The 27,532-nt window shown below is 46.8% G+C and overlaps 1 protein-coding gene across 1 annotated transcript in view; it reads right to left on the reverse strand.

Moving 5' to 3' along the window:
• Positions 1 to 27,532, reverse strand: part of GALNT14 (polypeptide N-acetylgalactosaminyltransferase 14) — a 192,735-nt gene that overhangs the window by 84,842 nt on the left and 80,361 nt on the right. The window contains exon 2 of the mRNA XM_008175015.4: positions 26,059 to 26,228. Coding sequence (XP_008173237.1) covers positions 26,059 to 26,228 — 170 coding nt within the window. The remainder of the gene's footprint in view (positions 1 to 26,058; positions 26,229 to 27,532) is intronic.

Here is a 27,532-nt window from a genome sequence, read left to right on the forward strand (position 1 = left end):
ACAGCCTCACCTAACCCAGAGGGTTAGCTGTTTGCTGGACTCTTTATATACCCCAGAAAGAGTCATCATCAAACACGTAACGTGGCCAGAGGGCTGAGTTATGGAAGGGGCAGACCACTGCAAAACCACAGCAGCTGTCAACAGAGGGCACCAAGAAAGAGAGAACCTGCCCAGCCACTGTATGGTGCCTGCAGTGAGTGATCTCCTTCACAGTTCCATAGGAACTGAAATAACTTAAGTTACAAGAATTCCCATAGAAACATCATAAAAAGAGAGCTCCCGGCTAAAGCAAAAGCCACCCAACTCTTTGTCCAGCCTAAACAAAATCTTTTTGGACTTGCACAGACCTCTGAAAGGCTCCCAGGCTGAACTCAATCTTTCCAGGCCGAAACAGGCCTCTGCTCAACCCAAGCTCCCAGGAGAGACTGACTCTTCCAAAAGCTGAGAGAAGCTTTATAACCCCTGTACTCCACCCACACTAAACTCCAGCCAATTGGCGATTGGGGTGGACCGCTCTGTCACAGTGAGAACAGCAGCATTCATGTTATTTTGGTTCTTGATCCATCAGGCATGCGGGGGGAGACGGTGGGGACTTTAATTTATAAAAAAGGCTGGTGCCAATTCAGTCCTGGATGAAGGGAGAGTTGTTTTTTGTGAATCAGTTCATCCCTCTCTAATCTCAATGGCTGAGTCCCAGCTACTGTAGCAGTGTGTCCTCTGTTATTTCATTGTAATTCTTCTCTCCGCAGACTTGACTACACTGTGAAAAAGTGAGCCAATCTCGATAGCAGGTGGTGGTGAAAATTACTGCTCTGTAGTAATTGTAGAGAAGGTCAGGTGAGTTCACCACCCATTGTTGCAAAGCATGCTAGACACCTGGTGTGTTGGGGAGGAGAAGATTGGATTCCCCTGTCGTTTGCTAGAACAGGTGCTGAACTTGACTGACCTCTCCATTCCTGCAGGACAGCCATTTTCAACACCACTTGGGATGAACCCACAGGACACCAATGGTCATAAAGGAAGTCATTGCCCTAGTGATAGACACTGCTAAAATCTCTCAATGTTGTTTGGCAACTGACCCAGCTGGAGCACAAAGGTGTGTGACGTATATTGGAATGCTGTAGATATTGGACTTCAGTGAGACATCTAGCAACTCATTTGCCAACTAGTTCAACAATTCATAGATTTTAAGTCCAACAGAGGACAATTTGATCATCTAGTCTGACCTCCTGTACATCACAGAGTATAGATGTAACCCAATTATTTGTGTATTGAACCCAATAGCTTGTGTCTCACTAAAATATATCTTCCAGAAAGGCATCCAGTCTTGATTAGAAGACTTCAACAGATGGACAGTCAAATGGCACTTTTCTTATTACAATCCGCATACACATGTAACACAATACAAATGACATACTATCTATGTAGACACAAGTGCTTCCCATATGAAGACATCTAGGCTGTTTTCTTCACACCACTCACTCCTGTGTTACCCGACTCTGACCTATAGACTCTCCCCAGGGTTATGTCCTCTTTCCTGTATATCCTCTCAGATTCCTCTGTCATGCAGCTCTGACAGACCTGCCATATCCAGCACCAACCAGTATTATTCTCCCTATCTTAAATGACTAGATTTCCAATCTCACTGTTCAGGAAGATTTATAGTGAACCTGCTAAGGAGACAGCCATGCATAGTCTGATACATCACCTAAATACTGGAAAGGAATCCACACAAAAAACAACCCACGAGCCAATATGAAAAGCACAACACCCATGGAGAGGAATCATACCGAGTGTCTTTAACATAGCTCAGAGCTGCCCAAACTCAAATTAATTCAGAGCAGCTGTGAATAAGAAAACCAGATGGTCAATAAGTTAGATCACAGGCTCTGGGGGTCATTGGCAAGTCCAGGTGATTGCCACATTGCTCTCTTCCTTTATAAAAAGTATTATGGGGTTCAACCCTTTTGTCTGTTGTAACATGGAGTCAGTATATGAAAAAGTTGAGGGGAAAGAGAAAGAAGAGAAGGTGTGGTTAACCTGGGATTCTAAATTATGCAGAACACCAGAAGTCATGGCACAAGACTGTAACAGAGGGAGGGCAATTGGCACATCAGACTGAGTCCTTTGCAGCATGCTCATCTGCTGTTTCTGTAAGGCCGTACGTTGTACTGCCGTAAATCTATTGTCTCAACACCTGGCAGCTGCACAGCCCTGACTGGCATGTAGTGCTGTGCAGCACTCTGGCTACTTGTCTGGCTGTTAGCAAGTCCTGCACGCAAGGTCAGGCACAGTTGCTGACCTGCCTTAACAGCCTTGTCAGAGCACGTCTTTGTAACCCAAAGGATTTGCAGCATGTAGGGTTCTGCTGCTTTGGTTACAATCATTTCCTTCTTTTATGGCTGCTGGGTGAGGCTACCGGGTACAGCTCAGAAATCTCCAGAGATTTCAGTGTAAATCAGAGAGCTATGACTTTGTACAAAACTGTAACATAACCAGAAGCAGACAGCAAAGTTCAATGACCCTGGCATGTATGAGAACCTATATGGATTAAAGCTCAGCGGTTCCAGCTGAAGTGAACAGTTCCAGAGATTATTAGGATGTAAAACCTCTCATTTGTAGATTGTTTGTTCAGATCCACCTCAGGTTAGTAATGACTGAACGATGCGATATGAAATGAGCTGGTAACATAGAGGATTAATACTAGATTGGGAGGAGTTGCAAATTCTAGTAAAGACAAAGAAATAAAGGACCTAGAAAGATCCGAGACAGAAAAGTAATTTGAAACAAATTCTTGATGTCACAGAGGAACCTGGAAAGCAGCAGTGCTGAAAGAGATTGATAATGGATAGCTAATCAGACATCAGATTGCAATATAATATGGTAGCAAAGAGAGCCAACTCAATTTTGGCCTGCATACCCACAGGCAAAACATTGTGGAGCAGGGAGGTAATCACCACTTCTCTGCATAGTTATAGTGCAACCACAATTGGAATATTACACACAGTCCTGGATACCACATTACTAGAAGGAGAATGACAAATCAGAAGAAGTTCAAACAGGAGCAACAGAAACAATCAGGAGCTGGAAGGAATGAGGAAAATTAAAACAGCTAAATATGCATAGCTAGGCTAACAGATGACTGTGGGAGTGGGAAGGGGCTTGGGTGGGGGCGGGAAGACACATGATAACAATCTACAAATATTTGGAGGCTGTTAACACCAAGGATGGAGAGGAATTATTTAGCAGCATTTAACTAGAATTAATTGGATGAAACTGAGAAAGGGAAAAAAAGAATATCAGGAAGAATGCTTGGAGTGTAAGATCGATCTGGCTATGGAATAGACTCCCGAGAGAACTAGTAGAAGCCCCATTGCGTGAGATGGGACAAAACACTAGAAAATGGGATGTAGTGAACAATCCTACACTGGCAGGGAGATGGAACAGATGAGCGAGTAAGTCTTGGCCATTTCTGAGATTCTATCTAGCACATGTGGTGCTGAGTGCAGCTGATATGCTACTACAAGAAGCATGCAGTACCGTAAGGGGGTCAGAGTCCCAGAGCTGAGTCACATAGGGAATAACACCCAGAAGATCATGAAATTATGAAGTGGAACTTTCTAGTACTTGGCTTGGCCGCAAGGGAAATTTCTAGGCTAAGATGTTGGAAGTGGGAGCCACGCTATATTTAGACAGTGCAAAAGCAGTGGTGTGTGTGTGTGTGTGTGTGTGTGTGTGTGTGTGTGTGTGTGTGTGTGTGTGTGTGTGTGTGTGTGTGAGAGAGAGAGAGAGAGATCTAAAAAATTATTCAAACAGCTAAATTTCAAAAAGGGGGAAAATGCAGAAGGAAACAAAATAACCTTGTGTGTGTGATGTGCTGCCTGTGAACCTTGAGACTTGTCAGATGATGCATTTATTAAAAATTCACAGGATTCTTTGGAAAAGGAAAGAAGGGGGAGAGCCTATTAAAACTGAAGGAGAGAATAGCATGGCTGCATTTAAAAACAAGATTAACCAGATTGTGTGCCTTGATTTTCAAAGCAGCTTGTGAATAATTCAGACTTCCAGGGTCCTCCACACAGATTCAGGGTTTGTTTTGCTTGATTCCTTTCCACCCTACTTTTTTTTGGAGTGGGGGAAAAATTACTTCTCTGTTTTCAATAGGATCTAGAGTATTGGCCAGATTCAAATATCAGTTTCACCAGCATATAGCTGGAGAAACAACACTGATTTATAGATTTCATTTTGTGTAATTAAGAAAATAATCTAGCCACATGCCTCCACTTGGAAAGCTTCTGACCTTTTTGTCAGGATTTCAGATGCTAGGAACCCTTTGAAATTCCATTTGGGATGTTTAAAAACAACCCATGCAAAGACTCAGTAGGGGTAATAGTTTCTACCAAAGCTTTGTGATTCCACCTGTTAGGTTGAATCAGAGGCACTACATCATCCCTTTTGTTGAAAACCAATTAAAAACAAACTCAGAAGCACCCACCCCTGACCATTCAAATCCCTAAGCTAAAAGGGTTTCCCATTATACCACTAAACGCTAAAATGTGATACAGTAGTACAAAAATATTGCCAATGGCCACCCTATCTCTGTAACTGCAGGGTAGATTACAATAGGGCCTAGATACCTAGATAGACAGACGGACATACGAGTGAAAGGTGATGGTAATAACTATAGCTCAGACAGCCAGGTATTTTTCCTTGAGAAAATGCCAAATGACAGCTTAAGGGAAGAAAGTGTCTGATAGACTCAACTAGCAATAGCAGTGAAGCTCAAGGAATTAGTTTTGCTATTTACTAATACTCAGGTTCGATTTTAGTCTAGGCAAATACCATTGGCCAACAGAGACACTGAGACAAAGCTTAAGTTAACAAATTTGCCTCAAATAATTCTGATGGAATAAAGTTATCAAAGTAATCGAAGACTCACAATAACGATATAACAAATGATCAATACATGAAAGTGGTTGGAGGCATAGAGTAATTCGAAGAAAGAGTGATCAATGACACTAAAAGAACTCAGCACACAGAGTGATGAAGCAATATGCCTTCTGTGAAATAATCAAAAGGCATCAATACAGTTTAGTTAACACACTGTGCCTGTTCTTTTGCTCTTGGTGAAGGACATCAAGACAATGCTTTGCCTTATCTAAAACGAGAATCCTCTCTTTCCATTTGAGGGACGAATGGAAGCAGTCTTAGCTTGTCCTCGTACACTTTAGCTCAAAGAGGAGGCCGACTTTGCTAATTGTATCATCCTTCTCTGGGATAGTCCAAATAATGAAGGTGCTATGAAATTCAGTGTAACCTTGATGGGTAAGATCAAGCCTGCTTGCCTGCTTTATGTGGATGATCCAGAATGGGTAGGCTTTATGAATGGTATTATGGAAGTTATCTAGATTGTCAGTTGCGAATGCACTGGTATATATCTTTAACTTGCCTGGTTTCTCCTAGGAATCTGGCTGTGGTATCTGTGCAATTGTCTCCAACTGAACTAACTACTCAATAATATTAGCTCATTCTCTCTTTGTGTTTCTATTAGGATAGCCACTTGTTCTCCCTTAGAAGATCAGTCTTCTTCCTATAGTCAAAGAGTTAATTTAAATTAGCCTCTTGACAAGTATCATCCCATTAAGCCTCAACGCCAGCCAGTCCGTAGAGTTGGCTGGAAAGTCATCAGAGGATTTCTTTTTCCTTGGAGCTGCTCTTCAGACTGCTGCTGCACCTTTTGGGAAAGAACACGGCCCTTTAAGAGATGAGGGGATGGCTTCCTTCCTAGGGGATGACTGGAAGCTGTCTTTTGAATGGCTGGCTGGTTTCTCGGCATGGATGCTCTCCACTTGTGAGCGATGGCCTTAGGCGTCACTCACTTTTTGTGCCGGTCAGCCCTTTCCATAAGCAACTGTCACTGGCTGTGAGCGATGACCAGACGACCAGATTCCCCTGAGATGAAGCCTGAGACATTGATTTCAGGTAGAAGAGCTAAGATACCATGACAGGGCCAACCTACAGGCCCCTCAAAGCTGGGAAGTGGGAAGGGACAACCCACAGCTGTTGGGAGTGGGGGACGGACTCATACCATTTCTAGGGCCCTCCCTTGCACCGCAATATTGTTCTTTTGAAACTTTCTGGAACTTCCTGTTATTTTGTCGCTTTAATTTTTCTAAAACCAGTGTGTTTTTCCAAAGGATATTTACAAACTCCATGACGCACCACTTTGCCCCACACAGGTGAACAAACCCATTGTCAAATCCCCACCCGCTGCAGGGCAGTTTATGGCACAGCAGCTGTCACCTGGCTAATCAGCTTTTTTCCCCCAAGCTTCAATCTCCCTTAATGAAGGCAGCAGTGACCATGCTGAATGTCATTCCTCTTGCAACAAAGCAGTTCATCCTTAGGTTACAGAAAGTGCCAGGTCACCATCTTATCCCCCTCCCTCCCCTCGACAGGGACATGACCAAAGATCCCGGTGACTCCAACAGATTTTCGGAGATTAACTTTATTCTCCAAGGGGATGTGTCACAGACGTGCAGCTACTTAACTAGAGATCAGTTTCAAAAAATGGTTAATATTTTATCTCATGCCTTCTGTCCTGGGGAATAATTAGCTTTGGCAGCACTAGCTCTGTGACCTCCCACGTGCCCAAATGAGACAGTAGAATGTGGAGAGTCACATGCAGTAATTGATGGAAAGTTGATCAGTGCTTGATCCTTGGGGCTAGCTACATATCCAGCCAGTGGTTACTTTTTAATACCAAAAAAACTTGCAGTAGGAAACGACCAGAAACAAAAATCTGCTCGCAGGTCCACCCAGCCAGCTCGGCTCAGATATTCTGCTCTGCCTATGTTAGAATCAGCAGTTATAGGAGGTACCCAAAAATCAAGGCACTGAGACGCAACAGATGTTGCGTTAGATGGCACCTAACCATGAGCTTCATTGTCCTTGTGTACCCCAAATCCTGCCTCAGCATGCAGTGAGCTGAGTATAAAACCTAGGGTGGATCCTCTGGACACAGTCTCTTCCCCAGTTGTTTCAAAGCCTGGGTCTGGATGACAGAAGAGATGACCCAAGTACTCCTCACCTACCCCAGTGGATCTCCCATTGATACCAAACAGGAGATCTGCACTGGTTAGGAGACTATGGAAGGAAAAATTGATGGGAGAGAAGAATGTTACCCTAAGTTATTGTGTGGTGATTCTTCAAAGAGCAGACGTAGGATCTGCATCCAAGCATGTGTTAAGAGGTGACAGGTCAGGAAATGCTCTCCTGCTCCTCAGGGAATCGAACCAAACTCTTCAGAAGAAAACGTTGCCTATTCTGCACAGAGGGACCCTTCCAACCCATAGAGGGACTGCAGAGCTGGGAGAAGCCAGCATGTGTGAAAAAACTATGGTCCCACTGTTACCTTTTACAAGCTGCAGAATTATCCTAATATGCAGTGAATTGTCCCTCCATCTGCCCCTCATCTCCCAATCATTCCACTGTTTGGCTTGCTTGTGTCCCATGGAAAAGTCACCAGGGAGCTGGCTATATGTATTAGATGAGTGCAACATTGCCCTGGGCCCTATATTGTGCAGAGCCTCACTGGCTTGTTAAAGGCACAAAATCCAACACAGCACAGTTCTCCAAGGCAGAACTCCATTTGGAGACCATTCCAGTTCCCACCCATCCGGCAACACATCCCTTTGCTAGCCTCCATTTGCCCACTACTCATGAATCACTCTGACCCAGTATCAGGATCCCCTCCTCCTGCATTCCTGGTCTTTTAAAATTCACTCTGTCCTGCAGGAAGGGGAATGTCTGGTTATTTTTTGTTTTACGGGATCACAGTCAATTTTCCAGTAGAATTCACCCATAGGCCAGGAAATTCACTGCAGACTCAGAATAATTTTAAAAGGCTGAGACCTCATTTTAAACAGCCAGAATTCCTACAGAACATGCAAGTCACTCACCCCAACTTTACATGGTGAGCCCCTTTCTACTATACATACCTTGTAAGCTAGCTTGACCCCTGCATACCTACCAAGAACAGAGGCCAGGACTTTTGTTTTTTTGCTGTGCTAGCAGGTGCCATCACAGCAAAGCACTTTCCTGCACTTTCAAACGTAGTAGCTTTACCCTCCAGGAAGATGAATGACTCAACCACTTAACTAATGTGTTTTCATGCAGTCAAAACAATGGCCTATATATTTCCTTCAGATCTACCTATATGCTGGCTCATGCCTCAAACTCTTCCCAGAAGTCGCCACCTTCCCTGGATGATGTTTTCTCTTTTACTGGGGGGGGGGGGGGAGATGAGGGGAAGATGGATCATTTTCGTGATTTTTTTTTTTTTTGAAAGTCAGCTCCATCCCTGCAGACTCTGCGCTTCCACCACCATTTCCCTATGGCGCTCAGAGGTGAAAGGATCTGGGAACAGCTGATCCTGCCTATGAATACCATATCTCCGCAGACGAAGGGCTTAGCCCCAGTGCCCTGTGTACAAATAACCTGATCTCTAGAGACTCCCATGTCAATTCATTTCTCTCTCTCCAGCCCCCTTCCCGGACAACATTGTCCCAAGTTACTTTCCAGTCCTGCTCTCTCCTCTCTACCACTATAACCCTCTCACCAACACCCGCCTCCCCCACGCCAATCTTTTCCCTACAAGGAGCTCTCTGAGATAAAGCAGCTGCTGCAGCAGCTGAGAATGGGCCAGATCCTGTTCTCATTTACCCAACTGTAAGTCTGAAGTCCCCCCGACACACACACACGCTGATTTCACTGCACAATTTACAAGGTGGGTTAGGTCCACCTATAATACATAGATACCTTGGACCAAATTCACCGTTCGTACACAGTGGGTGCAGCTCCTTCAACAACAGTGTCACAGCCATTTTGCTGCAGGGAATTTAGCCCTCTAATAATTGTTATCCTTATCTGTTTCCTGAGAGATGACTAGACATTGCTCATTGGCTGAATTCACCAGTCATGAAACCCTCTGCCCCTGCGGTTATAGGGAGAGGGCAGCCACAGGCTGGGTTTTAGGAGGCTGCAGACCAGACAGGAACCCCAGGCCAAACACAGGTGCTGTGACGTGTTCTAAACAGCACAGGGCCTGATTCTCCTCTCACAGGAGTTTGACCACAGTGTAACTCCATTGATTGTTGAGCAGGGGACTATGCTGCAGTGGGAGCCCAGGGGCCACCAACCACAGATGCTGCCTTCACTTTACAAAGGTGCTGACTGGCAATTGTGCAGCTACCGAAGAGGAGCTATACTTCTTTGACCCTCTGCCTAACTGCCTTGTCTGGCATCCATGCCGGGCAAGCCCTGAAGAGCCCATAATGATTACGGTGTGCTCCATTGTATACACTCCCTTTGTCACATCTTCCTCCCCATCAGTTGTATGAGTGTAACACCGACAGACCCCGTGATTGGCAAGCGGGATCGCACTTGAGACCTCTGAAGTTTAGCATCTGAGCCACTACTGCATGAGCTAAAAGCTAAGGCTGTAGTAGACTCGTAAATCTCTAGCTAGACTAGGTGCCACTAGAGGGGGACAGAGCACCACACCAAGCAGGCATGGGTTACATGTTTTTTTTTGCTTAACTGTACTAAAAATTAAAATGCTTCAAACAAACATACGAGTCTGGACATTTCTCTCTCCACATTTCCTGCAGCCCGTAGACTCCTGGCAAACTGCCAGTGTGGCCCACTGGCTTGCAAAGTCCAGGCACCCCTGAAATTAGTTTAGAACAGCTCAGCCTGCTGGAGTCACTCATTAGTCACTTCCGGGTAGCTTAGATATAGACATTGGCTTTAACCCATGTGTGTTTCCAGACCAGTTTGCAGCCCAGGAATCACGCCAGAGACTCCATTTTCCCGTATGTACTTTCCCTAACACTGTGCCATGCACAATGGGTGAAGCTATCTGTCAGACAGATTGTATTAAACCACACCCCCTTTCAGCTGGTCAGCCCCATGTTCATGAGAACAACAGAATTTGGTTATAAGCACCAGGTATCTCAAAGAGCATGAACCAGGGAGTTAGATACCAAGCATATTAGATAGCAATCTAGCAGATAGCTACATAGTTTTCAACAAGATTGGGAGGCCTGAGGCCAGATTCTGATCTCTGTTACACTAGAGTAAATCTAGACAATCTCCACTCAATATCAATAAAATGACTCCAGATTTTCACTGGTGTAAGTGAGATTAAAATTTGTCTCTTATTCAAGGCTGCAGTTTACTGAATACTTTGTTGAACAGTGATCAAGGTTCATGATGTCTATTAAATAATTGGAGATAAATCCAAGATGAAAACTTAAATCCAAACTACAGAGGCACCTAGTCTAGTTCCATGTTTGGGGTCATCTCTTATTTTGCTAGCAATGACCATGATTCCTTACTCACTCACTCTGGCTTATTCCAGTGTAACTCCATTGTCCAGAGTGACGTTTCAGGCTAGGACCCCATCTCATCTATTAACATAGGAAAGGCAGGGCAGGACGGACCTGGATACCTGTTCTGTTCCAATCAATTCACCCAGTCCTAGTGGGAAACCAAGCCAGGCTATATACCCTGTTCTTCTCTGACGTAAATCCAGAGACCCTCTATCAAAGCCAATGACATTACTCTAGATTTGTACTGGTGTAAGAGAGAAGACGGGGGCCTTCTGTATATACAGAGTTCCCATTGCATCTCCCAGTCTGTGCATTCTCTTTTATATTCAGCACCAATTGTTTGGTCTTGTATGGAAATTAGCTTGAACCAGGACTCCAGCTCTAATACTCCTCTCATTTTTGGTCCCTTTTCTTGAAGGACCCGACCTTCAAAGATGATAAGGACCTGCAGCTCCCACTGCCTTTAACTGGAACAGCGGGGGCTCAACAGTTCTGAAAGCCAGGCCCTTCATGAGCTGAACCAACTCTCTGGATCTGAAACCCCTTGAAATGTGAGGAATATTGGCTCCAGATCTCAAAACTTCTGTATCCCAAGGGCGAGACTGTAGTGACACATGACATTGCTTGACTAAGAGAACAAGATGGGGGGAAAACAGGCTTTGGTGGTGAAGAGCAACTGCTTTTCCCTTGGGTCTCTTGACTTATGTTGCTTTCAGAAGCGCTGTCTGATGCTTCACAAGTTTTCCTGCTCTACACAAAGCAGGAGAGTAAATCCCCTAGAATTTGCTAGGGAGTGGTAAATAATTAAGATGACAGGTCACTGGTTCAGAGCAATCTAGATAACTTGGTAAACTGGGCACAAGCAAATAATGTGTGTTTTTACATGGCTCAATGTAAATATATACATATCTAAAAACAAAGAACATATGGATGGAGGACTCTATCCTGGAAAGCAGAGACTGAAAAAAAATGTAGGAGTCATGGTGGATAATCAGCTGAACACAAGCTCTGAATGTGACACTGTGGCCAACAGAGTGAATGTGATCCTGGGATGCATAAACAAGGGAATCTCGAGTAGGAATAGAGCTGTTATTCTCCCTCTGTATTTGGCCCTGGTGCGACCACTGCTGAAATACTGTGTCCATTTCTGGTGCCCACAATTCAAGAAGGATGTTTATAAATTGCAGCGAGTTCAGAGAAGAGCCACAAGAATGATGAGAAGATTAGAAAACATGTTTTATAGTAACAGACTGAGCTCCGTGAGTCTATTTAGCTTAAGAAAGAAGGTTATGGGGTGACTTGATTACAAACTATAAGTACCTACATAGGGAACAATTAGGTAATACTGGGCTCTTCGATCTAGCAGAGAAAGGCATAACACAATCCAATGGCTAGAAGTTGAAGCTAGACAAATTCAGACAGGAAATGAGAAAAAAATTAAATGGCGAGAGTAATTAATCATTGGAACAAATTACCTGGGGTCGTACTGGATTCTCCCTCACTGACAATTTAATTTTTAAATCAAGATTGGATGTTTTTCTAAAAGCTCTGCTCTAGGAATTATTTCAGGGCAGTTCTATGGCCTGTGTAATACAGGAGGTCAGACCAGATGATCATAATGGTCCCTTCCAGCCTTGGAATCGATTAATCCCATTTACCCTTAGCCTTTCTGCTAGCTAAGGTACCAGTTGCAGAGTGAGTTTTTTTAGACAGACTCCGGTCTCACCAAGAAATGGACTAAAACCACCACCTGTTTTCACATCAGCCACCCAGCAGCAGGTAACAATTTTCATTCACTATTAACCTGGGCAGAGCATAGAGATCTGAAAAGATGCAAGATCTCCCAGACCTTACCTGGTGAGAGACATCTAGTTCCTCCACCAGGGTGCTCCTTTATTAACACTACTGTGAAATGCTAAGACAAAGATCTGCTCATAGCAGAGCAGTGACAAGTTCAACAGGAGATGTCTTGAGGGCAACAGTGCTCAGAAGATTGCAGGATAAGGGAGCAAATGCAGAAGTGCTATATTCTGGGTCATCTAGCCTAGAGGCCACACCCAATCTCTCGGCTTGATTCTCTTCTCCTCCATACCAGTGCAAGTCAGGAGTAAACACAATGAAATCATGTGGAGTCAGACTGGAGTGAAATAGCTGTAGGTGAGAAGAGAATCAAGCCCTCTGAGTAGGCGGAGGGTGAAGAAGAATGATCTTGTGGTTAACACACTGGATTGGGATTCAGGAGATAAATTCCAGACTTGGCCACAAACTCCCTTTGTGACCTTGGGCAAATCACTTCATTTCTGGGTCTCTGGAACGGATCTGTAAAAATGGGAATAATAATAATTCCTCTCTCTCACTTTTTGTCTGCCCCCATCTATTTAGAGTGTAAGCTCTTTGGGGCAGGGACTGTCACTTATTCTGCACCTAGCACAATGGGACCCTGATCTTGGCTATTGTAGAACAAATAAATGCTAACAATGAGAGGGACACATGGTATGCAGGGATGGCCATAGGCTTCCCAAAGACATTTTACCCTGATGTTGGTCTATTTCTCCTCTCTTTGAATCCAGTTTTACAATTCAGTGGTGTTTGATTTCATTGGCGTCACTCCTGATTTACAGCAGCATAAGTGAGAGAAGAATCAGGCCTATAATGCCTGGAAAACTGGAATGAGATGGGTTTTGCAAGGACATCTATACAAACTCTGGTCACATTAATGTGAGCTGCTCAGAGAGAAGCACTACAAATCATGTGCACTACAAGCAAGTTTGTCAATTATGTTGACTGGTATAAAACTCTGCCTCAGAACTGGCTTTGGACCAAGAGTGACACGCAGAAGGTCTTGAGGCCTCAACAGACTGCAACAAGAACTAGTGTTTAGTTATGCATCTCAGATTGGTTCAGATTTAGCCACAGATAAATCCCAAAGCCAAACTCCTGGGTAGGGTTGTGTGAGCTCAGTGGTTCCTGTTCCCAGGGCTTCATGCAAACAAGTTCTCCAGGATTGACCCAGGTGTGTGCACCCCCCCCGAATTTCACTTCAAGTTTCAAGTTCAAAATAACCAAACCTCAATGTGAAATTCAGCTGAAAAGTGATTTTGATGCTAACCCAGACAGTGAACTATGTTTGTTCAGAACTAAAGGTGGAACAAAGCTAGAGAGGCCAGAGTTCAGCTTTCCTAAGGTTTTGGATGTTCAGATCTATGGATTTGGATTTGGGCCCATCACAGGCAGACCAGGGTCACCCGAAAGGTCCAGGAACCTTCTTGGAACTTTCTGCAAATTCAGTCTGAGTTTCAAATCTGTATCAAGATCCGGAACCAGGTGAGTTTCGAGGGTGTTAGGCTTTGTTGGGAATGTTTGTGCAGTTCTGCTGCTGGCTTATTTCCTGGGCAGTTTTGACAATGAAAGGAGCACACCTCGGGTCACACAAGCAGTGTCAGTTCTGCTCTCTGAACAACAAAGGATATTCACAGTTGGCAAGACATCAGAGGGGTGCAGTCATGCGAGCAGGACTTATCCTTCCCCATCTAACACTAATGACACTGACGGATACAGCACCCTTTTTGCAAGATGGATCCCCAAGGGCTCTAGAAACAATAGATGAGATGGAGGAGTTCACGGCCCCTTCCACTGGAATACCACACCTGTGAGGTAACAGATCACAACTGTATCTGAACGCAGCAATGCCAACACCACTCCTTCGCAGCACAGAACCAATGTTGAGTTCCCGTGTTCAAGCCACTGACGGGGTTTTCCTAGACTGGCCCCTTAGCTCATTGTTGGGGGAAGAAGCAAACTCTGGGTCAAACTCTGACCTGAGTTATAACTGCTGAAGCCTTTGAGGTGAAAGTCGCGTCAGGATCTGACCCTCTCAGTCAGCTGATCCTAGAGCCCAGCATTGGGAGAGACAACAGGCATAAGCTATGGCATATTGTTTGTAGTTTCCTGTTACAGCTGGGAAGGGGTTTCCTGGCTGGAGGGTGAGTTCATCAGAACTCTTTTGTAGCATTTGGCTAGATCTCCCTGGCTAGATAGTTAACTGGCTCTGTTAATTGTGAGCTTGCGGGTGGACTGCAGAGAGCTGGCTGACCACATGGTGCTGCCACCCCAACTTGTTTTCAGCTTCATTAAAAGAAGCTAAAAATATATTAGAGCCTTTCCTAATGTTAACGTTCCATGCAAGCGATTGCAGTGATTACCAAAGGGTCACAGTGTGATTGGTGGGCAGGTGCCAATGGGAAATCTCTCTGTTAAGATGTTGCCCACTCTATGAAAAAAAGTTTAAAAACCACTGATTTTGTTTAAATCTGTCACAGTCAAGTGTTGACTGGAGAAATGGAGCTGCATCCATTTGATCTGCTCACAATTCATCATCAAAGCACAAGCCAGTCCCCATCAATGCAGAGTCTGTGTTTCCAGAGTCCCCACTCCTCACTATCCAGCAGTTTCTGGAACAAGCACAGAGTTGCCAAGCAAAATCATGCTGTGCTCTCGGGGCACCAGCAACTGGGAAAAATAAGCGACTAAGCCATTTCCTGCAGGAAACATTTTCATCTTGCCTTTATTCCCAGCTATTCCTTGTCACAACCATCCTTCAGAAAAGCACATTTTGCTATGTCCTCGTGGGTCAGCCACAAGCTGTGAGAGACAGTGTTGGGGAGGAGAAGTCCAGCTCAGGTTCCACTTGGCCAATCCAACCTCAGATCTTCCTGCAGGCAAACATCCCCTGTTGTCCAGAGAGCTGAAGTGACGGTGCCCACACACACAGGAGCTGGATCAGATACTTGGCCCAAACATAATAAATCTTACTTGGGAACACAATCGATCTCCTGGGTTCACCCAGAGAGTCCACAAACGGCTGGAATTGCAGAGCAAGGGACAGGACAAACCTGCTGGGAATTATTGGCTCTGGGGTGCGGGAATGGCAACGAATAATGAAACTATGGAGACAAAGAGGGAGCCAAATCCATAACGTTCAGTAGCTTATGCATCAGGTGATCTGCTGACTGTTAGCCCAGTTATGCAGCTCTTATTCACAGTAAGTTGCATTTACTCACATGTGTAATCCCTGTGAAGTCAATGGGAGTCTGCCTGCAGGAGGACCTCAGGATCTGGCCCATGAATAATAACGTCAAAGTGGATGTAGCGCACAGTACAGTGAGCGACTCACTGCCTTGAGTCAGCCTCAGTGGAGGCTGGCATTGTGCAAGCTTCCCACACACAGCTGTGCCAGCAGACCTCACCCTGGCCCTGTCGCCAAGCTTTGCCAACACGCCTGAGTCCTGATATGCAACATCTGCTCCTATTCCAGCACTGTCTCCCCGTCCGCCCCCATACACCCTCAAATCTGATTTGCAGCACTCCTACCATTCCTGGCCCCATGGCACAGCTTTGCCTATGCACCTGAGAGTGCCCTTTCATCAAACTCACTAATCACCATGCTATTCTCATAGAATATCAGGGTTGGAAGGGACCTCAGGAGGTCATCTAGTCCCATCCCCTGCTCAAAGCAGGACCAACCCCAACTAAAATCATCCCAGCCAGGGCTTTGTCAATCATGGCCTTAAAAACTTCTAAGGATGGAGATTCCACCTCCTCCCTAGGTAACCCTTTCCAGTGCTTCACCACCCTCCTAGTGAAATAGTGTTTCCTAATATCCAACTGAGACCTCTTCCACTGCAACTTGAGACCATTGCTTCTTGTTCTGTCTTGAGGAAGTGTTTGGGACCACCCCTGCACAATAGTGTGGCAACAGCTCCCTGCTCCCCCACCCTACAACTCAGCCAATATTCCTCAGTCCTGACTTACTGCCCAGCACCTCCTGCTCACACAGCACTGAGCCGCCTCAGAGCTCTGAATCCAGGCCTTAGTGCCCCTTGCTTTTCCAGTGCCCTCTTCCACCTTCACCAAACAGTGGATGACACTGTGCCCCAATGCTGACCTGCAGCACACCCCACTATGACAGTGCAGGGGCCCAGTACAGCTTTGACACAGCGCTTCAGTCCCAAGCACTATTATTCCCATCCTGGGGGTTAACACATCTCTGCCATTGCCCCTCAGCCCTGATCTAGAACTCCCTGTTATTCCCAAGGCTAGGCGTCCCTTGAGCAAAAACTACACCAGTCACGTCAGATTGGGTAGGTATCGGTGTGTGTTTATGGAGGGCCATGTTCGGCATCAAAGTTAACGGGACTTCGCCTGAGTAAACACTGACCTCAAGACTTGGTCCACATGGCATAGGACATTGAACGAGCTCAGCTACACTGCAGCTGCCAACCAAAAGAGAAAAACCACCTAGGGTCAGCAACAGGAAAGGCAGCAATTAAATCATGACAGCTTTAAAGTACGGGTCTCCTCTGAAATATACAGGGATTTATCTATTGGTTAGCCGTGCAAACCTCACCTGGGATCCAAGAGGGCCCTTATTGTATTGCCAGTAATAAAGATATTGCAGGCTAAATTCTGCCCTCACATACACATGCACAACCCCTCGTCCTGTCTTCAAATTCTGCCCTCAGTTTTACCCATGCAACCTCAGTAACTGAGGGTAGAGTTCAGCTCTACAGCTATGCGTCACCAATTGTCATGAGAATGTGAGAGTCAGGAGAGAGAGAGAGCCAAAGACAGGTGTTGGCTCTGAAAGGAGCAATGGAAGCATTTTTCTATCGCTAATGTAAGCAAGATATGAGCCTCGGAATACACACAGGGCTCAGCGGAGTGAGAAGGGGTCATTTCTACACAGGTCACTCTGCAGACACTAATGATTCCAGGGGATCCTCTGGAGGGATAGCAGAGAACATTACAAAGAGCTCTGAGGAAGCCGAGCAAGGAAAAGACATAAAGCCAAAATTTCCTTTGGTGGTACAAAATATTGCAGTGTTGAAATTGTTTCTTGTTGTCAGGACAGATTGTTCATTTTGATTCATTTCTAAGCAGGTTTAGTGCAGCAGGCTTCAGGAAGGTAACTAGATTTGGAGAATGACAAGGCAATAGGAGAAATCAAACGGGGCTGGGGAGTCACAGAAAACTTTCAGGCAAGGGGATGTTGTCAAAATCTAATTGTTCCCATTTATGACTTTTGCTATTGTTGAGATAGTATATAATTATCAAGAGCGCTTGGATTGGGCACTGGATTGCATTCAAGTCTGGAATGTAATGATCCGGTGGTTCTTAACCTTTCCAGACTATTGTATCCCTTTCAAGAGTCTGATTTGTCTTGCGTACCCCCATTTATACCTCGCTTAAAAACTTACAAAATCAGACATAAAAATACAAAAGTGTCACAGTGCACTATTACTGAAACATTGCTTACTTTCTCATTTTGACCATATAATTATAAAATAAATCGACTGGAATATAAATATTGTACTTACATTTCAGTGCATAGCATACAGCGCAGTATAAACAAACCAGCATCTATGAGCTTTTAGTTTGCACTGATTTTGCTAGTGCTTTGTATGTAGCCTGTTGTAAAGCTAGGCAAATATCTAAATGAGTTGATGTACCCCCTGGAAGACCTCTGAGTACCGCCAAGGGAACACGTATCCCTGATTGAGAACCACTGCAATAATCAACTCAACAGGAAAATGTAACTCCAAAGCACGCAAGCGCACACAGACACTATACAACTGCCCCACTCATGCCCTGCAGCACACATTTGCACTGCACACTCACCTTTTAGATGCCATTCACACAAACGTTTGAACTACCGGCACACACACGTACCCAAATACACACATGCACAGATCCCCAACACCCCCCCACACACCATGTGTACCACCACACAAAGGACAGATCAAAATAGCAGGGTGATGTGCTCATGCTCCAGTCTGTGGAGCTCTGAAGGTGGAAGTCAGTATGACTAGCATATGGAACAGTAACACCATAAACACCAGAATGTCTGCACTCCTTGGGAGGTGCCTGCTACAGCTGGAAGAAACCGAGAAAGCCATCACTGAGCATTCTTAGGGCTTTGGGTACTATATCCTACTCTCTGACCGTTTTCCAACTTGCTGAGCAATAGCACACACTTCTGCGCCACACCAAGCACAGACCCACAACCCTGACTCTCTGTAACCTTGGTTCCCATTTTATTACCACATTTGCTAGTGGGTATTTAAAGTGGGACATGACAGGTCTGCAATCCAACAGTGCATGTGTGGATCACAGCCCTCAGTGGATTAGCTAGCTTGCACGAAGAAGCTGTGCATTAGAGGCGCTCGTACAGTGCTACGGATTGAACCGGCTGGCAAAGGCCAGCCAGCCATGCTTTGGACTTGAAGCATTTTAAGAATGAGGAATTACTAACTTTGGGCAGAGCATGTGGAAATGCCTTTATTCTGTGGGCATGTAAAATGTTTAATGTTCGAGGGTTGGGTAAATGAGGATGAAGGGGTTGGGATGCCATATGCCATCTACAAGTGCTTAAAGCAGGGAGAGGCATTGTTTAGAGGAGCGGTTTCAATCTTTTTTCATTTGCAGACCCCTAAAAAATTTCAAATGGAGGTGCGGCCCCCTTTGGAAATCCTAGACACAGTCTGCAGACCCCCCAGGGGTCTGTGGACCACAGGTTGAAAGCCACTGGTTTAGAGTGATCCAACGGGGTATAAAACTTTTAACCAGGAATGCAATTAAGCACAGGAAAGGTTAGGCTGGTTACTCAACTGTGAGATCCTTTAGACTGTGGTCTCCCTGGAGAAGTGGTGGAAGCCCCATTGCTCAAGTCATTGTTCCCCGTGGGCTGCTTTTCAATCTGGCTTTGGGAGAGGATGGATAAAATGACTTAATAGATCTTTTCCTGCTCTAATTCCACTGACTCTACAGTTCCTCATTGTCTGAGACAGGGCACCACCTCTGAGTCAGCAAAGGGAAAAAACAACAAATATTGCAAAGCAATTGGAGGTTGATGCCAGATTTCCCCCGCTAAACATTTGCCCCTTTTCTTTGACCCTTTAGCAGGAGTTTGCTGCTCTGAGCCTGCCAGGTTTTGCTGACAATTCCAGCTGCTTAGCTGGGCTGGGGCAAGAAGCAGGGAGATTTTCTAGAACCATCCTGGAGAAAGCATCACATTCAGAGTGGAAAAGCGGCAAGCACAAGAGCTGGGAAGTTCTCCCGTTTCTTTTGGCAGGTGACACTGGCTGGGAATTACTGTGCTTTGGAGGTTTGCTAGTCCTGCTGCAGTCACACATGCCCTACAGTCAGGGGTGGGAGAAAAAGGTTGGAGAGGAAGCAACCCGAAACTCGGATCGAACAGAACCGTGTCCTAAATGTGGGCCCACAGCACCCCCACTATGACTCTCAACCCTGGATCCACCCCCACACCCTGCAAATTTTGGGGAAGTTCAGATCCAGGAGTGAACTTCACAGCTGCTCCTCATCTCTTCAATGGGCTGACCCAGAACACCAGATTCAAACACTCCCCCTGCCAGGTTTGGAAGGGAAAGGGGCCAGCAGATAGCGGAGGGACTGAGAGGAGGACATCTCCCGTTTCCACTCCTCCTGCCGCAGGCGCAGCTGGTGACCCATTTGTGGACCACTGGCTGATAACATTGCTCTGAGAAACCACCTGTGGTTCATCACAGCCAACAATACAGCTGGAGGAGTTACAGAGCTGGAAAGGGGGGCGGGGGCATAAGCAGGGGCACGGCTGGGCGGGGGGAGGAAAGCACTTTGTCACAGGCAGCAATCCACAGCTGAATTACTGGCTGAGGACTTGCACTCCTGGGGATAGGAGCTTACTGGAGGGAACATGCAGAAAGGCCCCCAGCAAGGGGCAGAAGGGCCACTCTCCGCCAGCCTTCCGGTGATAGTTTGATCTCTCGCCTAAGACAACAGCGACTCCACCTGAATCAGCGTCATGCTGCCTGAGGGGGGAAGCGAAAAGGCAAACCTGACACTGCCTGGGGTCAGTAGCATGGACACACTCTGTTGTCCTTCAGCCAGTGCGCTATAAATGAAATAAACTAGTTGCTCCCTCTGCGTGTGGCCAGCACCTAGCACAAAGGGCCCCCACTCCTGACAGGAGCCTCTCGGTGCTACCCAGAATCTAACTAACACTAACAACAGTACTGTAACAGAGGGCTCTAGTGTAGACCCCCAGGGGGTCACTCTCGATTTACACCAGCCCGGCTGAGAGGAGAATCAGGTCCTGACAGGAGTGGAAAGCTCCCAAGAAAGCCTGTTCCCAAGGGATTCCGAGCCTGATCACTAGACCGAAGTTGTCCTTTGGCTGCTTGTCCGAACTGAGCCTTTTGCAGCTCACCTTCCATTAGTGACGGCCACGGTCGGTCTCCCATGCTTGTCGGGCAGGAGCTATCCAGCCCTATGGAGGCTCAACCCTTCCTGCCTGTGAGGAGGTACAGCGCCAGTTTCCAAAGTGTGCAACCCCAGCCTGACTCTCCTCTACGCTTTCCCTCATGCAGCTGTCAGCCGCTGAAAATCTCCCTGCTGCGAGAGTCTGATATGACAGTTTCCATTTACCCACCAGGCTGTGCTAAGAGATCAAACAAACCCTCCCCAGTGCCTCTATCCAATGAGACGTAGCAGTGAGGTCTGTTTACAAAGCGCACTGTAGTGCCAGGGCGTATTGCTGCATCTCCCCAAACAGCTGCACAGTGAACAAAAACCTCCTTCCATGGAGGGCTGTTAGACGGGTCTTCCTGCAGCCCCCTCCTCCCAGCTGTCTGGTGCTCTTGAATCTCCAGGCAGCCCCAGTTCCTTAGTGGCTGCTCTAATGCTTGAACAATGCAGTGGATGATGCACCATTAGCCAGACATATTCAATAAATCAGAATCCAATTACCAGGTTAAGGAAATTGGAAATAAATGTAATTAGCCCAGGCCCCTCCACATGCTGTGCCCTTGCTTCCTCCCTTAATAAGAGCTTTTCTTTTCCAACGCACTCGACACCATGTCACGCACCCAGAAAAAAGCTGACACTTGGCTGCAGCAGCCAGAGCACAACAGGGCCTGGAGAAAGGGTCAGTCTCGTTGATTTTCCCTTTAAAACTGGGCAGATGGTTAATATCCCCTGCATTCATTCTCTCCAGGAATAGCAAGCTCTCTGCTCAGCTATAGCATGTGTCCGTCAGGGCTGTCAGCTCTCCTTCACAGGGAAGAGCATCTGGCCTCACTAGGCAAGGGAGTGAAAAAAATCACAACAGAAACTGTGCTACAGAACTGGTGCAATTTTATCATTAGAGATGGGTTCAGGCCCTAGCCCTAGGAGCTGGATTGCTGGAAGTTTGGCTCCCACATTTTGGTTCTCCCTCTTTACCCAGAGGCAATTTAGGAATTTCAAATCCAGACCCAGGATTGGATTCTGATCCAGATTCAGACCAAGGGCTCTGGTGCAGGCCTAGCTCTACTTATCAGAGTACAGTAACTCCTCACTTAACGTTGTAGTTATGTTCCTGAAAAATGTGACTTTAAGCGAAACGATGTTAAGCGAATCCAATTTCCCCATAAGAATTAATGTAAATGAGGGGGTTAGGTTCCAGGGAAATTTTTAAACAAACAATTTAATACTGGAACACAGTGATGATGATTGTGAAACTTGGTTGAGGTGGAGGAGTCAGAGGGTGGGATATTTCCCTTACTGCTAAATGATGAACTGGCAATTGGCTGAGCCCTCAAAGGTTAACTCTCTCACTCTACAAGGCAGCAGGAATGGAGGGAGCTATGCACATTTCCCCTTTAAGTACACTGCCTTGTTAATTAGATCAGCTTGCCTGAGACCGCAGCTGCTGCAAGGTCCCTCCGTCCTGAGCCCTGGTGTCCCCCCCACCCCCGCTCTATGGAAGAGGAGGTAAGCGGAGTGCAGGGAGAGGCGGACACCCTGACATTAGCCCCCCTCTTCCTTCCCTCCCCCACACAGCAAGCAGGAATCTTGGGGAGCAGCTCCAAGGCAGAGGGCAGGAGCAGCACATGGCAGTGAGGGGAGGGACAGCTGCAATTGCTAGCCCGCTGGGCAGCTGCTGCACAGGGAACTTAGGGGAGCGGGGAGCTGATAGGGGGAGCTGATGGGGGGCTGCTGGTCCACGCTGGTTCCACGCCCCCACCAGCTAGCTGCAACGGGCTGCTCTTCCTGCAAGCAGTAGACAAAGCAGGCGGCTGCCAAACGATGTCAGAAGGGAGCATTACACATCTTTAAACTAGCACATTCTCAATGGATCAGCAACGTAACAAGGAAACAACATTAACTGGGACGACTTTAAGTGAGGAGTTACTGTACTAAGGATTCTGGCGGTTGGATGGGAACTATATTAGGAGCTGAAGGTTGGGCCATGTCCTTGGAAAGCAACTCAAACCAAATGAATTGCAGAGAGAGAAGCAGGACTGGGGAACACAAGGGAAAGGAGTTCTAATTTAGCTCTCGGAAGGAAGGGTTCAGATTGCCCCAGCTGCTCCAGGCAGGCCAGATCCCCTCCCCATACATCAAATCCACCCCTAAGTGATACCATCCAGGAGAAGATGCAGCTCCTTCACTGTGCTACCAAACCAACAAGCCTCTGCTGTCTCTTCTAGTGCAAACCCTTTAAATAATTCTTTGCACCACTTGTCACTGTCCTGCATGAAGAAGCACAGTGCTGGGGGCCAGGAAGTCCTGGTTTCTAATCCTGGATCTTCTCCTGGCTGTCTAGACAGCCTTGGGCAAGTCCCTCAGTGAGGGTATTGCCCCATGTGTGAGTAAGGTACTTCACAAGGAGGTGAAGAATCAATTAGTGATTGTTTGTTCACTGCACTGAAAAGAATACTGCTTAGATTCCTAGATTCTAGGACTGGAAGGGACCTCGAGAGATCATTGAGTCCAGTCCCCTGCCCACATGGCAGGACCAAATACTGTCTAGACCATCCCTGATCGATATTTATCTAACCTACTCTTTAATATCTCCAGAGATGGAGATTCCACAACCTCCCTAGGCAATTTATTCCAACCCCGCCTGCACCCCGCCCCCCAACTCCCTGCCCTAAGCCCACTCATACACTCCACACCTCTCCTGCACCCCAACCCCCTGCCCTGAGCTCCCTTGTACACCCTGCACCCCTCATGCACCCCAACCCACTGCTGCACCCCTTTCCTGAGCCCCCCATACACCCCACACACCTCCTCTGCCCCAATCCTTTGCCCTGAGCCCCTTCCTGCACACTGCACCCCCACCCACACCTCACACTCCCTCCTGCACCCCAACCCTCTGCCCTGCATACAATTTCCCCACCCAGATGTGGCCCTCGGCCCAAAAAGTTTGCCCACCCCAATTGTATATCCTAGATGCCCACTCATGGAGATCTTAGCTCTCCCCTGTGAAAGATGGGATGGCAACAGGATAGGTCTCCATTGGGCAGCATTCACTCCTTCCGCAGGACCCCGAGAAGGGTTCTCTGCAGGTCTGGGGATCCAGACATGGGGAGTGGGTGGGATGTGCCTCACCCTCCATCAGCAACATGGGATTAGGAGAAAGGTATTAGAGCTAGAGGCAGCGGGTAGTGTCACAGGGACTGCTGCTGGCCAAGAGAGCCCTATGAGTGTGGCCCCATTGGAATTGCACCGGCAAGAAGCTGGCTTGGATCACAGAGCCTTATGTACGGCCCTGGCCTCCCACTGAGTCCTTGAAATCTAAGAGGATCCCAGGGCTCCAAGGGACTGCAGGCAGGCCCCATAGAAAACGCTGCCCCCACCCCATCAGAATGACCAGGGAAAACACTTTGCCAGAAGAACCTCAGGGAGATTCCCTACCATAAGTTTGCCCACAAGAGGGGACAATTGGGGCCGCTATTGCTACAAGCAGCTGACTGAAGAAGTGACAACGTGCGCCGAGCAGGTAGGATATGGCCTATGGCAGCTTTTCCCCTGAAGAGCCTCATGGGGAAAATGGGGATTAAAACTGGGTGAGCTCTTGTAAAGGAAAGTGCCGGAATCCTTTGCCTAGCTATAGTGAAATCAGGCCCTTCTAGACCCTCCCCACCCCCCAGAGCTGAAAGCACTCAGCTGCTGCCTGTCAGTTTTCCACTGTCATTAGGGGACTCCATCACCATTAAGTCAAGCAGCACTGTAATTATGAAAGAAGACAATCCCCCAGATCCACCTGCAAAGCACCATCCAAATGGCCCTCCAAAGCAGAGAGCGTGTTTCTTTGAGTGTGCCACTCAGGAGCCCTTTCCTTTGGCTGATGGAGAACTAGCTGGATAAGTTCTTATATTTCTCTCCCCCCCACAACCCCTCCATTTTCACTCTGCAATAATCCCTTCCTCCCTTTATTAACCCCTTGTCCTGCTGAACAAAATAGCGAGCAGCTGTGCTGCACTTGGCACCTCATTTGATTGTTTCTTCCGCAGCGCAAGATCTCCGAGGGCCAGAGGGGTCAGTGCTGGTGGTATGCTCACACACACACACGATCCTGTTCACTCAAAATTCTGCCTGTCTTGGAAGAAGGTGAGGTCTACTTTTCTTTGAGAATCTGAATGGAATTCAATGGCGTTCACCCTCCTGAGCAGGTGAAGTTTTCAGTGGATAGGATGTCGGCGTCATACATGAGACTAGACAAACAAAAGGGGGAAGTCTCATCTTAAGAAAATACAGACCAAATCAGACCCCTTCCTCTTCATTTGTGGGTGGATCAGTGAATCTACTGTTTACTCAACACAAGCACCCAAAAACGAATGAAAGGGGCACTCAATAAATTTAGGCCTAACACTTAGGTTTGGTTTATATTGAATAAAGTGGGAGAGGTCACAAGCATCATAGAAATAGAATAAAAATCACACAGTTGCTAGCTCTCAGGATTTTATTGTGTGTCTCATGATATTTGGTGCTTCTCTGAAAGCCCTGGCTTCAGGAGGTGATTAGGAGAGAATATTGGCTTTCAGTTTTAAAAAGTAAAGTTTCTAACCCTAATGGTTGCAGAGAAAAGCTTGAAAACAGGACTTGAATGCACCCTAAAGGAGCAGAAGCCAGAAGGGAAATAAAAGGCACTCAGCATTTATTTTAAGCCAATCTCATGATTTTGTGGACCCATCTCATGCTTTTGGAGGTCAGCATGAAAATCAAGAAACATTTAAAGGTCAGACTTGACAAAGCCCTGGCTGGGATGATTTAGTTGGGGATTGGTCCTGCTTTGAGCAGGGGGTTGGACTAGATGACCTCCTGAGGTCCCTTCCAACCCTGATATTCTATGATGATTCTTTTTAAAATTTCAGTGCAATCAGTAGGGATTTTTGAGGATTTAAACATCCCCTTCCAATTTGGGGAAAAAACTAAAACAGCATTAGTGTGTTTGCACAAGAGAACCAGGAGTAGAAACAGATTATAAACAAGAAGTAAAATTGACCAGTCTAGCTTCCCTGCCCTGGTGAAATGCAAACAACGTATCAAACAGCACAAAAGCTGTTTAAATTAATTGTCTAAGGTGATATTAGTAATGCATGTAATGAAATTATTTTTAAACCAACATGTCTTATCTCATCAGGGTCTCTTTGAAGACAAAGATATCCCCTAGGTATGTTTCCAATCCAAGAACATAGTGTGCCACATCTCTGGCCCATTAATTCCCCCCCTCAAGCATATGTTTTTTGTCTCCAGTGCACACCTTTAAAGAAGGACCAATCATGTCCCTTTTTGACTAGTGGTGCCTGATCAAGGAAGAGGATGGGAAGGATGCAAGAACCTGTAATGCCTGGTGTCGCGGATGGCACGGTCACTGGGAATCCTCTCGCTCTCCCGCTGGTTAAAGGCATAGAGGCGGTATGGGTCCTCTCCGCCCTTCCATTTCCGGGCACTCAGGTATCTTCTCTCTTCAAACTGATCCCAGAGGTCATCCCAGTCGACATCTGAGCCCTGCACACACAAACATTGAACCCCGTCAGAACATGGAGGCCTGCACGTCACAGGAGTCTCTGGGTAGAGTGCAGTGACACCCAGCAAATGCTTAGCAGCTCCTCAGCATGTGTGCTCTCTCACACCCGCTCACAAAAAGTAGTTGAAGTCAATGGAGGTGCACCAATTTACATCAGCTGAGGATCTGGCCCGCTACAGATTAAAAGGACACAACCACGAGGGACCCTTAGCATTGCCCTTTGGCAGCTAGCTCTTCAGGCGAACCTCAGCACCATCCAACAGCCATGACTCGCTTGGTTAAATTATATTGTGTATTTTAATGTCTTCTCACACCTGTCAAATATTCAACTGCCTGGCAAGGGCACTTGGGCTCAATCTGCACTTCCTTTCAGATGGCTTGGTGCAACATCTGTCCTGAAACGCTCACCTGGATGTAACTCCCCTGTAGGGTGACCAGACGTCCCGATTTTATCGGGACTGTCCCAATATTTGCTTATTTGTCCCGATATTTTGCCTCCGCTCATTGGATCCCTCCCCAAATCCCCGCCCTGGCTCCGCCTCCAGCCCCGCCCCCTCACTGCCCCCATTGGATCCCTCCCCAAATCCCTGCCCTGGCCCCGCCTCCAGCCCCGCCCCCTCATTGCCCCCATTGGATCCCTCCCCTAATCCCCACCCTGGCCCCGCCTCTTCCCCAAGCATGCCGCATTCCTCCTCCTCCCCCCTCCCTCCCAGGCTTGCGCTGATCAGCTGTATGGCGGTGCAAGCGCTGGAGGGAGGTGGAGACGGAGCGGAGGCAAGCTGGTGGGGGGGGGCTCCGCCGCCGGCTTTTTTTTTTTTTGCTCCGTCCCGCCCCGCTATTTCACCTGTGTGATCTGGTCACCCTACTCCCCTGCCTCCACATTATTGCAGACAGCAGGGGGTCCTGCAAAGCAAGGCATTTGGGGATAAATCATCCCCACTGTTTGCTCGGGTATAGAGGAGCAACAGGGCTACGATGTTGCTCGCCCAGCTGTACAAGAGTCAAAGTGTCCTTTCGTTAAGCAGCACACAATGGGTCTGGGCCGGCTCTGAGGTGGCGAACGCAAGGTGCACTCGATAAAATCACATCGTTAAGCAGCACAACCTCTTTGATCTCAGCCTATGTGTAATACGGAGTGATTCAAACATGTACAGTAATTTCAGCACCAAAGAAAATTGTGATCTTATCGAATAATTGATCTTTTTTTGTAACTCCATCTCATGGCCACTCTCCCCTGCTAATGGCACAAAATGAAGCTTTTGAAACAGGCGATTTTTATCCCATA

This window comes from Chrysemys picta, chromosome 3, assembly GCF_011386835.1.
Source record: "Chrysemys picta bellii isolate R12L10 chromosome 3, ASM1138683v2, whole genome shotgun sequence".
Lineage (NCBI taxonomy): Eukaryota > Metazoa > Chordata > Testudines > Emydidae > Chrysemys > Chrysemys picta.